The 18,529-nt window shown below is 34.9% G+C and overlaps 1 protein-coding gene across 8 annotated transcripts in view; it reads right to left on the reverse strand.

The window, feature by feature from the left end:
• LOC150086883 (uncharacterized) overlaps nucleotides 1-18,529 on the reverse strand; it is a 791,472-nt gene that overhangs the window by 294,796 nt on the left and 478,147 nt on the right. For all 8 annotated transcript variants that reach the window (XM_090371653.1, XM_090371652.1, XM_090371655.1 and 5 more), the window contains one exon: nucleotides 8,341-8,548. In XM_090371653.1, the coding sequence (XP_090227779.1) occupies nucleotides 8,341-8,548 (208 nt within the window). The remainder of the gene's footprint in view (nucleotides 1-8,340; nucleotides 8,549-18,529) is intronic.

The raw sequence follows: 18,529 nt of genomic DNA on the forward strand, positions 1-18,529 counted from the left end.
TTCAAGGGCATCTACCATGTTCCTCAAGCTCTCATAAATGCCCATCAGAATTCTAATATTCACTGTTCAATATTGAGAGTTTAGTATCAAACAACTTTAATTACAAAACTGTATTTTCTTTTCGCAGTAACTTTAGTTTTACTTTATACAAATAACAATGCATATCACATCATGGAACTGCATCTCTCTAGTACTTTACAAGTTAGCTTACACTGTAAGTACATTTCTGGTAAACCAAGAAAATGTCAAGTGATTTTTTTTTTGGTTAATTACAAAAACATCAACTACAAAATGATTTTGTAGTTAACGCTGTTTGACACTGATCCCTCGACACAGGGTGGCTAAATGAAGCTAACTGTTGTCTAATGAGAAGCCAAACTGCTCTGAAACGAGTTATAACAGTCTTTCAAGTTTTTATTGACTAACGGATTCACCTCCTTTTGCAAGAGATAATTCAATTAAAAATAAAATTAATAAATTTAATGTTGACTCATAAATAACACAATAATTTCTAAAATGAATGCATGCAAGTCCTGGATCAGTCACTATCACTGGAAGAATGGTAATGTCCCCAGGCTGGTTGGCTGTTGTTAGTTTTTAGGCATATTTGACAAACTGAATAGGTATTTTGCATCTGCATTTACATACGAAGAATTCAGCTGGGCCCATTGTTGTTTTCAATATTTATTAATGATATTTGGCAAACCCAGGGTCCTGAGCTGGATATCATCATTCTTCTCTTTCTTGGTGATACCCCCCTCTCTTTCTCTCTCTCTCTCTCTCTCTCTCTCTCTCACACACATGGGGGTAACTCGGGAATTTTTTTTTTTTTTTTTTTTTTTTGGCTGGTGCAGCATAAGCAGCCTCAGGCTTCCTTGTACCATATGGCTAATAATAATAATAATAATAATAATAATAATAATATCAGGTTTAATGTCAAAGTTTCCAGATAATACAAAGATTGGCAGGACAGTTAATGACACTAAACAGGGTGAGCTATTGCAATAATATCTAGGAAAATTGAGTCAATGGGCTGAGAAATGGAAATTGAAGTTAAACATTGACATATTCAAGGTACTGCATATGAATAGCAGTAATCCCATAGTAACTTATCAACTGTGAGGTACTACACTCAGGGTAGTAGAAAATGAAAAAGACTTGGGGATAATTGTGCAGTCAGATAAGAAATTCTATGAGCAGTGCAGACATGCTGCCAGGACAGCTTGTGGGGTTTTGTCAATGATGTACAGAAACTTTTCTACGATGGATAAGGAGGTGATTATTCCTTTGTACAAGGGCCTCACTTTAAGAAGATTGCAGATCTGCTGGAATGGGTGCACAGGAGGCAACCACATTTGTGAAGGAGACAAAAGGGTGCTCTTACCTAGAAAGGCTTCAGTTATGCAAATTGCAGCTTCTGTAAACTAGTACACCTGCGGAGTTATCTGATTGAAGTGCTTAAGGCCTTGAATGGATTGAGTAAGCTGAATGTGAATGGCAATCTTCCTCTTGCTGAGACTACATACATGAGGGAGCATAAATTTAAGTTGAGGAAGGATGGTTGCAGGACAGATGTACAGAAATTTGCCTTCAGCCAGCGGGTGGTTGATTGTTGGAGCAGGCTTCCATCTGTTTTTGTAGAAGTGGATAAATACAAGGAAGAACTAGACAAATTCTTGGAAGGTATGGATGGGTGAAGTGTGCAGCAGTTTTTTTTTTTGGATGATGCTATATAAGCTTGCTTTCTTGCATCATTTGCCACTACTACTAAATCAGTAATTTAGACCATATTGCACCATCATGCATTGTCTCTGTACAAGACATGTTCACTGGCTGATTTGTGTAGGCTGAAAAACCAAAAATAACTTAAGGGGAAAAATCACTACACCTGAAAATTGGCCAATTACAGTTTCTTTTTTAATACTACCTCAATTTTCAATCATTTTTCAATTATTTCTGAACATAACTGTGAAAAATCCATGTTGTATATTAAAAACACATAGATTTAATTAATTTTTGAAAATTACAACTCCCTTTAAACATGTTGGTGAGCAAATGCAAATTTAAAAATTGTGCACTTCAACAAATGTTGCAACTTCAACTTGCTGAAAGAAACATGAAGTGCATGCATTAACAGTTTGATTCTAGATGGTGCATCAATGTCATGAAGCCAGAGAGCATTTACTCATTGGAAGAAAGCATGCAGCAGCAGAGTGAATTTCCTATTAATAACTGTACATGATGTATGTCAATTAACATGTGCGTATAATTATATTTAACTTAGTCATGTAGAATTATCGAAACAATTTTCAACATTTTCAACAACAGTGGTAGGAGTTTCAACTCTGTGGACAGAGTAGATGAAACACAAATAGTTGAAATATTATCTAGGTCGAATCAACTCCATGCAACTTCAAGTAAGGAGAGAGGGGGGAAAATAGCATTATATTATCTTGACAAATGTGCCATTCACAGAAGGTTCCACTAATTTTGCCATGATAAAATAAGGCATAATGTTAACCATCATTATGAAACTTCTATTTTGAAACAAAAGTTAAATTTGGATTTTGGATGTGAATATTTACAACAGCTTCTCAAACAAATGGACTTTTCATAGAAAAAGTGCTAGTCTAAATAGCTAATTTTGATTGAAAAGGCTGAAATGTAATAATTAAGAAATAAAGAACTAAGGGTGATCCTATTTTGATATATCTTTCATTCGTCGCATGTAAAATATATGCTGGCAGTTGTCTGAGTGCAAAACTGAAATGCCTGTTGAAGTGCTGGCTTTATCAACAATGTGCTTTTAATGTTTTAAGTCAAATACAAAGGCTGGTGATTATCATAATGATAGGAACTTCAAACATTTCAGCAATGCATATAGTAACAACTTTTATCATCCAGTTCTATCACTGTAATAGACAATGCAAACTACCATAGCATAAAAAACAATAACAGAACCTAAATCATCATCATCAGCCATTTTCAATCCACTGAAGGATGAAGGCCTCTCCAGCAACTTTCCAGTTCCTTCTGTTTTGAGTACTGGCCATCCATTTACTACCCAAAAAATCATGAATTTCATCTATCCATCTCCACCTTTGTCTTCCAGGTTTTCTTCTAGCTCCTCTTGGGTACCATTCTGTTATTTTCTTAGTCCATCTGTCATCATGTCTTTGAGCTATGTGTCCTGCCCAAGACCAATTTAGTTCTTTAGTTTTGATAAGAATGTCCTTTACTTGAGTTTTCTGCCTAATCCATGTGTTTCTCTTCTTATCTAACAGTCTGATTCCCAATATAATTCGTTCCATTCTTTGCTGTGTAGTTCTCAGCTTCTCTTCCATTCTTTTGGTGAGTGCCCAAGTTTCACTTCCATAAGTCATGGTGGGGAGTATACACTGATTCATTATTTTATGTTTCAAACAAACTGGGATATTGCTCTTCAGTATGTGACTATATTTCCTGAATGCTATCCATCCAAAATTTATTCTTCTCTTGACTTCCAGCCATTTATCATTATTATAGCTAATAACTTGTCCCAGATAAGTATATGACTCCATCTTTTCAATTACTGCTCCTTCAATCATTATTTCCCTTTCCGTGGCATACTTGTATATCATTACTTTTGTTTTAGCCATATTCATCTTTAGTCCAAAATCCTTACTAACTGTGCATAATGATTAAGATTTTCCTCTAATTCTTTGGGATCGTGGCTTATAACCACAATGTCATCTGCAAATCGTAAATAGTTTAGGTACTCTCCGTTCACATTGACTCCTTTCTGCGACCATTCTAATCTTCTGAAAGCTTCCTCAAGGGCAGCAGTAAACAGCTTCGGAGATATTGTGTCTCCTTGTCGAACTCCTTTCTCGATTTTAAATTTCCTACTGTCTTTGTCTAGTCTAATAAAGGAGGTAGCACTCTCATATATTTTCTTCAAAATCATAATATATGGGGTATCTATGCCTTGTCTTTCCAGTGCCCGAAACATTGCCTTATGCTGTATGGAGTCAAATGCCTTTTCATAATCCACAAATGCCAGTGGATTATGAAATAATGGTGTTTTATATTCATTTGCTTTCTCCATTAGCTGTGATATTACGTGAAGGTGATCCATAGTTGAGAATCCTGTCCTAAAGCCAGCTTGCTCTTTCGGTTGATTCTCATCAAGTATTCTTTCTAATCTGTTAGTAATGACCCTTGTGAACAACTTGTAGATGTGGGATAACAAGCTAATTGGTCTATAATTTCCAATTTCTGATTTATCTCCTTTCTTGTGCAGCAAAACTATGATTGCATTATTCCACTGCTTAAGCGTCACACCTTTTCTAATGCACTTTGTGAAGAGCCTTGCCAGTTTTTGTGTTATGTCTCTTCCTCCAAATTTTAACAACTCTACAGTAACTTCATCTCCCCCCGGGGCGTTCCGAGTCTTAATTTTCTTCAATGCATGTTCTACCTTATCAGGAAGAATATCGGGTATGTCGTATGTGTTGCTACTCTGCAATCCATCTTCCCCACTGCTGGTATCATTCCCTCGCTCCTTGTATAATTCTCTATAGTAGTCTTCTGCTATTTGAATTATGCCTTCTCTGCTGTTTATAAGTACACCATTGCTATTCTTCAGTTTCAGTATCATTTGTCTTTCTGTATTACTGCTCATGGCTGCTGATTTAAATCCTTTGTTTTCCCTTAATGCTTGTTCTACTTTTCTTGTGTTAAATCTTCTTATGTCCTCTCTGAGTCTCTTTCTAATGGCTTTGCATAACTCAGTATACTCAATTTTCTCCCTGTCAGTGTTTTTCTTGCTCTTCATTTGTCGTCTTCGGTTCATCATGACAAGTGTTTCTTGACTAATTTTTTTTTCTTTGGATTTCTGTTTCCCTATAGGTTTCTTGGGCTTTATCACTTTCAAAAAGTTGTAATATTCCTTGTCAATATCTTGGTCCTGAGCAGTCTGCAGAAGCTCAAACTTGTTCTTAAGTTCCAGTACATACTGCTTTTTCTCCTCCTCTGTTATCTCAAAGACCTTTGTATTATTTACTCGAGTCAGTTTTTTCCTTTCCTTTCCTACATCTATATCAAGTGTACATCTTACCATTCTGTGATCACTTCCAACATTTACGTTATTCAGGACTGTAACATCATTCACAATATATCTTCTGTTAGTGAGGATGAAGTCGATTTCATTAGTTGTTAATCCATTTGGACTCTTTCATGTCCACTTTCTATTCACCCTTTTCTTGAAAAAAAGTGTTCATTACTGACAGTCCTTGAGATTCTGCAAATTCCACAAGTCTTTCACCAATTCCAAAATTTCCTATAGTTCCTCTTTCTGCACTGTTTTGCCTTTTTCCAACTTTAGCATTGAAGTCCTCCATAATAATAGTATAGTGGGTTTTCTGCTCATCTAGAAGACTCAATTTCGGTGTATATTTCTTCAACATCTTCATCATCATGGCTCGATGTTGGTGCATAAATCATTATAATCTTTAGCTTGTACCTCTTAGAAATCTTGAGTATTAGTCTTGACACCCTTGGTGATGTACTTTTGAATTCCAAAATGTGTTTTTAATATCTTTATGGACCAGAAACCAAACTCCACCTTCACTCCTTTCACTGTTTCCATTGTTGTACAGCAGATTTCCACTTGATAAACTTATAAGTGATTCATTTCTTCTTCTTGTTTCAGCCAAACCGATGATATTCCAATTCACCTTTTCTAATTCCTTTTCCAGCTCTAATATCCTGTCTTCACCGATGAGTGATCGTACGTTATAACAGGCCAAGTTCAGTTTCCGTGCATGGCAGCCTGGTCGTATCCAGAGATTCTTAGCACCCTCTGCTTCCACTCTGATCCTCTCGCTGCCGTAAGAGGGAGAGTGAAAGCTGCTGGGGACTGGGGGCCATTTGTATTGTTGTGCTCTCATATGCTGGAGGGTTTGGTCTTTTCCTCTTCACGCTGACCAGGCATCTTGAAGAGAACCACTCTACATGTTCGTTGCCACCTAAGTGACATAACAGGGCTTACCATCGAGGTGTGCATGAGTGGATTTTAGGGAGGTAGGCCAACCGGACTTCTCCTAAATCTTCTGTAATAGAGAGATATTGGATCCATCAGTGTTTTAGGCTGAGTGTCTGATAACACACACGATACCTGTTCCCCTCTAACAGAACCTACAAGCACCTCTAAAAAAAAAAAAAAAAAAAAAGTCCCTGTATTGCATTTTTAATCACTACTTGCACAATTTTCCCTGTCACTAATTTTTGATTTGATTTGATTTTTTGTGGTGCAAAAAGAACAAGGTTATAATAGTGCACCATGAAAAAGTTAAAATTAAAAAAAAAGATGAATTTGGTAACCTTTTTTAAAGGTTACCACATCAAAAGTTCATATACATATAAAGACAAATCAATAAATAAAAATCAGTATAAGGGTAAAAACAAATTGTATATTTCATATTAGTGTATATATATTAATCAATTTTAAAAATATAAAAATTGCTGACACGTTTTCACTGTCATTTAAAATCTGACTGAGTGTATATGGCTCAATCAGATATATAAAAGCAGTAAAAAGAGCATTGATAAAACTGGTACAGTCAGATAAAATGTGTTTAATGGATAAAACGGTGTCGCATTGCTCGCATATAGGAGAGTTATCTGCCCTCAGCACAAAGGAGTGTGTCAGATGACTGTGCGCAGCCAAGCAAGAGCAACTTCCTCTTTACAATCTCTGCATAGACTAGACTGCCAATAATGGATCACAGGCTTAATCCAATATAGCTTGTTTGTAACCTTGGCAATGCCACGAATCTTCCCACTGAGAATGTAGCTTACTGCAGATTACTTGTCTGTAGTCTATATAGGGGACTAGCAGTTCAAATTTATTCAGAAGGGCTGCCGATTTGGCTGCAGTGTCAGCCAAATCATTTCCTCTAACCCCAATGTGACTGGAGATCCAGCAGAAATGGATATCTAATCCACCTGTATGGAGAGACATCATCTGCTGAATCTGGGATAGGGTTGGATGACGGGTGTGTGCCATCGCTGGTAAAGCCTGTAGTGCACTCGGTAAATCCGTGTATATAATACACCATTTGTATCAGCGATTTCTTATGTGATCTAGAGCTATCTCTATAGCATGCAGCTATGCAATGTATATGCTGCATTCAAGGGGAATCTGCTCAGATATAGATCTGGAAAAACAGCTGCGGATCCCACACATGATTCCATCTTTGAGCCATCTGTGTAAACTGGCAAGAAGTCAGAAGTCAAAATAGAGCTGAAGGCAGGGTATTAGACTTGATCACATTCTTGAGCAAAAAGTCACATGCTGGTATTTGAGCATGATGGTGGAAGGGACTGTTTTGGTGTTTGAGCAACCTTGTCTACCATGATGTTAAGCTCAGTGAATAGCTCTTGAACATGAATGCCTAATGGGCGATTTGCAGTTGGACATTCAGTATAAAGATTTTCCCATGTGGCTCAAAGACAGATGTCCACATGGGTTGATCTGGCAGGGAGTTCAGCTTAAAGGAATATTGTAGAGACAACTGTTTTCATCGAAGTGAAAAGGATGGTTCAACTGCTTCGACATATAGACTTTGGACAGGTGATGTTCTGAATGCACTGCACCAGTAACAATACAAATGGCCTGATGGTGAATGGGATTAAGTCAGCAAAGTGGGTTATTTCTGGCAGACACATACTTGAGATCCATAATCTAATTTTAAGTGTGCAAGTGCATGGTACAGACAGAGTAAGGTGCCTATCACTGAAGTCAGATGGACTGGTCTGTAGTTACCCACTTCACTCTTAGAATTCCTTTATGGGTGGGCTTATTCCTTTATCCCAGTTTAATGGGATAAATTCCTTTATGCCAGTTTAATATTCCATTAAACTTTCAAACCTTATGGCCTTACTCGCCATTAGGTTTGAAAGTTTTTCTAATAAACAATATTCAGTAATCACAGTACAATTAGTGAAATAAGTGATATTCAGTAAAATATCACTAATTTCATACTGCTCAGCTTGACTACGAGTTTCTTCCTTTCCCCATAAAAGGTCTTCCATTTAGATCAATGCAAAGTTCCCATTCAATTCATCAGCAATATCAGCTGGGTTACTAACAACTTTCTTGTATCTGTTATGTAATGGTTTGAATATTAACATGTGACAGTAGCAGAACAATATACATGGTGCCTTTATCATATACATGGAGACCAGTGTAATCACTCCTATAATTAATTTTATTTAGTAATTGTTTAGCTTAGTGTTAAGTAGTATTCGTTGTGATAATTATTATTCTACATGAAGAGGAATAAACTGTCTTCCAACCTGGTGGTTCTCCATCTTTTTTTATCACCTGAGTACCAATCAGGCCCATTGACACTGATTTACGAGTTGCAGCACTTGGAATCTCTAGTCCTGCTCGAGGCCATGCAAACTGAGAACGATATTCTGTAGTTTTTGGAACAGCTTCAATAATTGCAGAAGTTGGGTTTTCATGAATTCGTGTTGGTGGAGGATAGCTTTGTGTCATTAGCTAGCAAATATATATACAAGCAATTTATTCAGTATCTTAATAAGTAATATAGAAAAGTAAATAATAAATTATAATTTATATTATAAATGAGAAAAATATAAGTTAACACACATTGGATATGCTTACAGGAAATATAAATATTTATAGATCAATGAATTTTAATTTAAATGATTTTATTCTAATTACTCTTGGAATAAGTTTTATTTTAATAACCTGGTTAAATGATAACTTCTAACAGATTACTACAACATATAAACTTTCAGCAGTTACTGAAGTAAATAATAATACCTTTTTTTGTTGTTTCTATAATTTTCTGCTTCAGAGAATGTGTCACTATGCTAGATTTTCATCCTTATAAGTATAAATAGATTTTAGTTTAAAACAAAAAAAAAATAAAATGTGTATACCTTATGTTTCAGAATATTAACTGAAAATCCATATTATTTATTCTTCATTACTTCCAATTTTATATTTTTCATTGTCTGCAGAAACTGAGAAATATTAAATCTATAAATGACACATCTTATAATTGACATTAATAGGATATAATCTTTTGCATTATTACAACAGTATTATGCTTCATGTATGATACTTGGATGCCTCATTGTTTTAATCACTGACCATCAATACCAGGTGGTAGATGACTCTCATCAACTGGTGCAATACCACCACTTTGCTTTGATTATTGGAGGCTTGAAGTGGTGGAACCCATGTTTAGTCTCCAGAGCTAAGTTTCGGTCAACCTTCCCCATCTATAACATCATGCAGTATGATTGAAGTCTTTTGAGGTTAGGATGGACATCATGGCGAGATCGAATTTTCCTTACATTTCGAGAGTACAGCTCTAAAACAGTGTTCGCAGGCCAGCCACTAGTTAGTACACTGGACCGAACCTATTGGTAACTCCCTTGGAGGCTTCTGGATCAGCTAGCCTATAATTTTGCTAGATCTACTCTGCCAGACAGTGACTGGAGGGAGTCCAAGTAGTGTGTATGCAAGGGCAGTTGTCAAGGCCATGTTATGTCAAGGATCTGGGTATATTCTTACCATTTATACGCCATATCCAAAAATTTCATTACTTCATACAGCATGCCCCCACTTCTTTTTACTACTGAATACACCATGAATTGTAAAACTAATAGAGTAAGCTTATCTGCGAAAAGATCTAAACCTTCCAAACACTTCCTAGTCCATTTCACAAATATACGTGGTCTCCGTTCAAATCTCAACAATGTCCATTTCCACTTGCAGCTTCAACTTCTTGAGCAATCAGCTTTAACTTCTTGAATATCCACTACCAATTCCTTAAATGCCGATCTCCAGTGGGGCAAAGACAACTTAGTTGATTTCAATCCTTCTAAAACTCAGTCTTGTCTTATATCTCACAAAAAGGATTCTTTTGCTCCTATGCTTATCTTTGGTGACACTGATTTCTAGACAAGATGATATATCTCTTTTGGGGATTACCCTGACTTCTAATCTCTCTTGGCACGAGCACATTACAAATAATGCTTCCTCTTTTACTCTTGGCGTTACTTTTCTTCCAAACAGCTGTTCACTCTGTACAAATCGCAAATCCACCCTACCATGGAATATTGTTCCCACATCTGGGGGGGTGCCCCACAAAAACCTCTCTCAGGCTTCTAAGATTCCATTCAGAAGGGGACAGTTAGGTTAATTAATGACTCATCTCTAACAGAGTCTCGCCACTCGCTGTCTCATAGATGTACTGTTTCTGCTGCATGCCTTTTCTACAGATACTTCCATGGGCACTGTTTTTCTGAATAGGCTTCTATAATTCCCACTCTCTCTTTCAAAACAGTCCAAACATGTTCCGCCACCAGCCAACGTCCATTTACTGTCCAACTTCAAACTCACAGAACCAACTTTTCATCTTCCTCATTTATTCATTCAACTGCCATTTCCTATATCAACCTTCCTTCATACGTATTTCCTGAAAATTACAGTCTACAGAAGTTCAAGTCTAATGTCAACAAATATCTTCTTTCGTCTTCTTAACCTCCAACCCAAGCATGGTACTAAGTACTTATAAGTTCTAATAACTCTTGTGTTTTGGGGTTTTCATAAAAAAATTTAAAAAAAAATCTGAGAACAATATTGTAAAGCTTTCTAATTTTAATTTAGGGGAGGACATTTCATAGTTGTTTTCCAAGAAGATTAATTACTATATTTAATAACCACTCTTACACCACATGAAATTAATAATATAGTTTATTAATCTTATAGCCCAAACCACTATATATTTATGTGACGTTTCAAGCACCTTACCGATACCCATCATCAGAGCATGCTGGTGATAGACTCCTGCTTGCCAATGCTCCCAGAACTTGTTATGCATACTGGTAGCACTGGAAAGCTGGAGTCTGTCAGCAGCATGACCTGATGATGGGTAATTGTAAGATGCCTGAAACATCACCTTAAATGTATAGTGGTTTGGGCTATAAGCTTAATAAACTATATTATTAATTTCACATGGTGTAAGAGTGGTTATTAAATATACTAATTAATCTTCATGTAAGACTTTCATTACCTCATAGATACGAACAAACATGAAGTGTAGAACTAACAAGCATATATATGCACACACACACACATGGTACGACTGATAAATCATTAAATGAGCTGTTTAAAAACTGGCAGGCTGCATGCATATTATTTGATTCTATTTATTTATTATATTTCAGAATCTGTGTTTTAAAGCTTATCCATTAAGTAGAAAAATTTGGATATCACTAGTCCTCTTGTATTTATAGTATTTCTTTAAAATCTGAGCACTACTTAGGTGGATGAAAAAGTGCAAAAAAAAAAAAAATGTGATCGATGCTGGGCAAAATAAAACAGCTACCCATTATTCAGATATTAGCATCTCAAAAACTAAACATAAATAACCCATAAATAACAAGGTCCTCCTGCATACACATATTATATAAATAAGGTCTGACCAAAAACATTAGACCTTATGGGTATATATATTATGTATTGCTAAAACATTGGTATGCAGTGTGAAGATTTTACGGAAGTAATTCTCACATCATTCAACAATGTTTCATGTCACAAAACAAGGACTATCAACATATTTGGTGAGAATAACATCAGAACAATGTTGCCGTCGGAACAGCTCTCCGAACTCAACACACCTGGACATAATTGGAATGAATTCGAAAATAGAAAATGCTTTAAAGGATGAATGAAACAGTATCATCAGCTTTTTCCCTGAAATTAGCAGTCTTCCATGATGCATTGAAGCAGTCATTACAGCCAAAGCTGGACCAATTAATTTCTTTGAATAAATGCAATAATTTGTTTTGGTCATAACTAAAGCATCCAGTGATTTTTGGTAAGACAGCGTATAGTGATCTGAACATTCCTGCCAGTTCCGGAAGCACCTCGGAAGCTCTTTTTTTTTAATATAAGTCAGCTGTTTCAGTAATACTTTCTACAAAAACAGTTTCCATCTCATAAGGAGTTTTCATTTTCAGAAACAAGATTCACAGGACAGGCAAAATGAAGTGAAGTAGTGAAGGAAGTTTTGGTTTTTTTTTTTTTTTTTTTTCAGGGTCATAGTCACAGACCTAGATCCTGTCAGATGAAATCTAGATTCTTCTGAGTTCTTGAAAAACAGAGATATTATGTTTATTTCAGTTTTAAATGGGAACCCTTGGCACAAACTTCACTGCTACCCTCTTCATTACCAAATCTTCCTAACTTGATCCAAAGGAGCTACTTGTTTTACCAGACACTTCTTAGGTAGTCAGCTGCCTGTTACTCTGAACTTCAATCCTCTTTGAATATTTTAAACCACTGAAATGATTTTATGGTATTTCCAAAATGCTGAAACAGCATTTGAGAAAAATATTTCTGAAGCATTTTTACCAAAGTTCATGCAAAACTTGATGTACATCCACTGATCATTCAACACTGTAATGTGCTAAATGATAAACACACAACTAACCTTCAACAGTGTGCAAATTATAACTAGGATTAGATGTAGACTCGAAACTTTGTGTAACCCCAAAAAGTTCTCCCCCCGTTTCATATCGATTTATATGAATAACAGGATTACATACATGGTTCAACAGTCATATAAGGTTAGATTTCAGGGCAAATGGTTAAAATTAAACTCCATAAAATTCATATGCTACACTGGAGCAAAAATCTTCCCATCAAAACTGAACACACTATAGCATACAAATTTTATTTTATTTGTATGTGGTTCTTTCACTGCAGCACAAATCAAAAAACTTTATGATCAGACCCTGCATATATAGATAAAACCAGAGCTTTTTTCCTGATGGAATGTACAGGAATAGCATTCTAGAAGTTAAAAAAAAAATAAAAAATCATATCGATGTCTACTGTGTCAGCAATACTGTTTATAAGAATGGCAGAGCCTCGTCTAAGACATTTTAATGCAAGCAAATACAGGTAATGCCCATATAACATGGTAGTTAGGTTCCCATAAAATCTTGTGTAGCACGAAACCATGCTATACGAGGCTAAGAACCAGTACAAAAAGAGGGGTACGCTTCAAAAGCTAACAGAAATACACCATTTTATAACTACTGGAAACTTAATTTTTATTAAAAATAGTAATAACTGAACATACTTCTTACAAACTGTGATAAATATATGTCAGATAATGTACATTAATTTAATTTTATGCCTCTTCACTGCTGCTAAGCACAATCAAATGAGAATGTTATCTCTGTTCAGTATATCTTCACCATCTGAACTTTCTTCTGCAGCAGTTAGATTTCATGTATCTTCTGCTCTCTTTAAATAATTAGTATTCTGGGATTGTTTGCTTTGCTTGATCTTTGTAAATTGCATGGTATAGAGTTAAGCATTTTTGAAACTCCCTTTTGAAATTTGTATTCCTCTCAGTCGAAGGATCTGCATTCAGAAAATAAGATTCTAATTGCTTGGCTAAGTTTATGCCTTCTCATATACTTTTTAGTATAAACTTTGGAACTTCAGAATTTGTCTGCAGGATTATTCTTTGAATTAATTTGGTTGACCTCCAGTGCCATTGAAGTCTTCAGCAGTCATATCATCAAACCTTCCCCTTCCTATCGACTTAACAATATCTACTATTGCACTGATTCTGTTTTCTGCCAGTTTGACCATATTTCCTGAATGAACTGATTCTGGCCATACATTTTTCCAACATGGTTTTAATGTTGATGGTTTCATTTCTTTGAGTGATAAAGTTATGATTCTGATACAGTCCACAATTGAGAAATGTTTCCATGCCTGCATCACTTCAATAGATTTGGAATCAATTTTTTCCAAAATCCATTGAAAATTTTTTGATGTAATGAGTTTTAATGGTAGATATAATGCCTTCATCTAATGGCTGAATTAAAGAAGTTGTATTAGGTGGCAGGAACAGTACTTCAAATTTTCAATGACTTAAATCTTTTGGATGGCCTGGAGCATTATCCAATAGTAATAAGTTCCTTAGGCATAATTTAGGACTGGAATTTAATTCACAACAAAGAAATTATTCCAATACAGTTCTTAAGAACAAAGTTTAGTAATGCTTCGAAGTCACAAGTGTGTGTGTGTGTGTGTGTGTGTGTGTGTGTGTGTGTGTGTGTGTGTGTGTGTGTGTGTGTGTGTGTGTGTTTTAAAACAAGCACAGAACCTCACACAGGGATTTCCCAATAATAATTTTTTCATAATGAATACCAAGTCAACAGCAGGGATCCACAAAAAAAAAAAAAAAAAAAAAAGAATGGAAAGGTTGAAAAATTGCATCCAGCATAATAATAGTAGGGTTTTCTCAGCACAAATGCTCAAAAATACTGTGTTATGCGAGGTTTACCAAAATTCTCTAACCATGTTGTACAAGTACCATGTTATACGAGGGTTTCCTGCACATAAAAACATGCTTATTCGGGGCCATCATGCAGCCATAGACATAAACAGCAAAAAAAAACAAATCACAATATAAGAAATATAATGATAACATGATTTTAATGTGGAAATCTTTATAAAAATGTTTTGAATATAAATAAATAATACCTATTAAATTAGTTTTATTAATTATTTTTCTTCAATTTACTACACCTTTGTAACTTGAAATATCAAATTAGTGCTTATGATGCCATTACAGTAAACCCCCCACGAACAGAGGGGGTTACGCTCCTGAGAAATGTTGCGAATACCGAAAACGCAAATACTGAGTTATGGCTCCCATAGTAATAAAGGGGTTCCGTTCCAAAGTATGAAATTTATAAGAAAAACGAGTCTAAAATTTTGTCTATGTATGTATTGTATGTACCTTCATAATATGACTATGTATATAGACAGTACATAGTTAAATGCAAGCATATGGCATCAAAATGAAAATAAGAAACAATTTAATATTAAATGTAATATTTATTAGAAATTTCAAACAAATCTTTCAAACCAGCGCCTTTGCTAGCAAAAAAACTTATCGCGGCAGTGCTATCACCAGTTTCGCTAAAGCGTTGATAAAGGAGTTTTGGCTTTTCAAGAATGATGAATGAACTTAACGGAATTTTATTTTGAGTTCGGTCTTCTATCCACAGATTTAAAGCCTTTTCCATTTTTTCTAATTTAACATCACGAGTTACAGAGCAAATTTTTGAAGCAATTAGTGCGTTTTCATGGACACTACGGCGGATTTTTTCTTCCGATTTTTTGATTGATCATACCGTTGACTCATTGATTTTATAATGTTTTGCCACCGAGACACTTTCACCATTAGAAATTTTATCTAATAACTCAATTTTATTCGCTAATGTCATCACCTTCTTTAATATTTTCACATTTCTCTTGTTATTCGTAGCCATATTTTTGTAGGGGTTAGAAAGAACTTGTCCACAATAATGTCAGTTTCTTCCGTTAACACACTCGGAAAAGTCTGTTTTACACTGCAAAATAGTAGATTTATCATTTTTGTAAGCATATCAATTTATAAATTTATTCAATTTATAAGCATATAAATTAAAAGCAAACGACAAAACCTTCCATGACAAGCGCATAACACATACTGAACAAGGATTAGTGAGAAGCATCCACGCTTCCGATTTTGTCACCCCTCTCCCCCCACCCACTGAGCACTGTTTTGACCGGGAAAGATAATTTTAGCTACGCCCATGTTTTTTTTTATGGCGGAAAATATTCACGGCGCTTTAAAATTCACTTTTTTTTAGGTTTCATTTTATATTAAATCGGAGATCGCGAATACGCGAAACCGCGAATACAGATACCGCGAATAGCGGGGGTTTACTGTATTTAAAAGCATCACTGTGGAATGAGTGTTTATTGAGTAAGTGCAGTATTATTGAAGTATCAGATAGAGGAAAAGGTGACTTTATTCAACACACTACAACAAAAAAGTGGAAGTGCATAGTGAACAGCAAAAGTAACAAGTGGCCAAAATGATAAAATATTTTTTTTTCTTGAGATCTCTGTGGGAGGGGAGCATTCAAAACTAATTGTTTAAGGCTTTGAACACTCCCACCCCCAAATCCAGTTTTGGTGCATTTGGCACCATGATTTTCTAAAATATTTCCTGGGGGATCCTCGGACCCACTCTTTCCTAGGGGCACTTCCTCCTCAGCATTCTGAAAGTTTATATTTTAACAAAAATCATCCTAGATAAAACTATTAGAATCCATAACCCACATATAAATGCAACTAATACTCTAAAAGCTTATTGAATGTAACTCATGCATATTATTCAATTTATAATTGATATTAAATGTTTAAAAATTATTTTACTAAATTAGTGGGTGTGTCAGTGCTGCTTATAGTAAGCATGAAATTTCTTTAAAATGTCTTTAATTTATATATTAAAATATTATTTATAATAGTATTGTAAAAAACATCAGATTTCTTAATGATTACCTTGAAGTAAATGACCATAACTTTGAAAGATTTTTCAACCATTAGAGTGAATAACTGATGAAGGCTGACAGTTGATAGAAAACTATGAGCGTCTATTTATGTTTTATGTCATGACGTATAATTAGATTTTCATATATAGATGCTGTATCAACATAAGCCTTTTATAGCAAAAAGAAAAGAAACTTCACTCTTGTGATGGAAAATAAGACTCTTTTTGTAAATTGTGATTTCTGTTTAATAACATAAATAAATAATGCTGAAGGGCAAACCATGTGTATGAAAAAATTTTAAATTTTTTAAAGATGTGTCTATCCTTGTAATCTTCAAGATGCACAAATCAGTAGTAAAGATACTTTATTCCCCCCCTCCCCATAACAAAAATAAATTAATTAATTAAAAAAAAAAATTCTGTAAAAAATTATTCAGTGTCTTAAAGTTAGGTGCTATTAATGCACTCACCAATTACTGATAACATTCTCAGCAAAACTATATTAACATATAACGATTCCCACTATGTTACATTTCTTTATTTGACAACATGCATTCACTAAAAATGTTGTACAGAATAAAATCATGTTCTTTAGCAAATGATCAGGAATAATATTCTATTTGCTCTTTCCTATTATTATGATAATATATCACTGATAGTCTGGAATTCTGGAACATGAGTTTTGGCATGGGGTGAAAAATCTAGTCAATCATAAAATGTTTAGTGTGGGCAGTTTTTGATAATTCTCATTGAAATTTTTTACATTGCTCAAAATGCTTTACTTCATAACTAAATATTTTTTTTTTTTTTTTTTACTTCTTCAGTAAAAAAAAAAAAAAAAAAAAAAAAGAGTAAGATTTCACATACCACCCTTCAGAAGCTTATAATTCTGTCAAACTGTTTTTTTTTTTTTTTTGCTACCTTACAAAATTGTACATTCAGAGTATAGTTAATTATTTACAATTTTTTTTTTTTTTTTTTTAATATCCAGAAATAAGCACCATATACAGAAACCCTTCTCTAAACACAAAATCTCCATGGCCCTATGTCCCTCATTGCTGCAGGAAGCAGGAACATGGCTGGCAAAAACAGATTGCTGCACTAAGAGACACACAGCTAAGCCTGTTTGTAAAAATTTACATAAGTGTGGGTGACGGAGTGATAATTTATTCAGTGAAATTATTATTATTATTATTAGCCATATGGTACAAGGAAGCCTGAGGCTTATGCTGCACCAACCAAAAAAAAAAAAAAATTCCCCGAGTTACCCCCTGAGAGAGAGAGAAATACTAGAACTCATGTTATAAGTTTAATAAATACCAGCCTACAAAGATGTGTATTTCTACTTGCAAAGAAATATTGGAGCATAAAAACCATTCTTGCTAAATATACTAATTAGTATTAGTGTATTAGCTAAATATACTAATTAAATATACATGCTATGTATTTGGACTATAAGTATGTTCATAACATGTTCAAAAAAGTTCCCAGAATTGGATGCTGGTAATTAAATAGTTGTGCCACAGATATAAGGTTTCATGGGGGCATTGATGTTGACCTTGGTGAGCACGCATGCCAAGTAGGAACTGGCCCAACCACTTCACTCATGTGTCACAACTGACTAATTGCAGAATGTCGCAGTTTGAACAGCATGCTAACATCAGGTGAAAAGTGCTACAGAGATGCTGTAAGCATTACAGAAAGTTTATGGAGATGATGCTTTGAAGAAAACAGCATTTAAGAATAGTTTAATTGGTTTAAAAATGAAGAGGAAACATAACATTGGAAGATGAACCTCCTTACAGTGGGCTTCCTCCTGACATTGCAAAATGATGATACTATCAATGAAAGTGAAGGAACTCATGCAAAATGATATGCAAATGACTGTTGTTGAGATTACTCACGAAACTGAACTACCTCTTTTCTCAGTAGACAATCCCGACAAGATTTAGGGATGCACTGCATATGTGCAAAGTATCTTCCATTCTTGCTATCAGACGATCAAATGGACTGCAGGAAGGCCATTGCAGGTGATTTGTTCAAAAAAAAATCTATGCAGATTGGAGCTTTGTATGAAAAGTAGAGAGATA

Source organism: Mastigoproctus giganteus, chromosome 4 (genome assembly GCF_048544385.1).
Source record: "Mastigoproctus giganteus isolate SK-2022 chromosome 4, ASM4854438v1, whole genome shotgun sequence".
NCBI classification, from domain to species: domain Eukaryota; kingdom Metazoa; phylum Arthropoda; class Arachnida; order Uropygi; family Thelyphonidae; genus Mastigoproctus; species Mastigoproctus giganteus.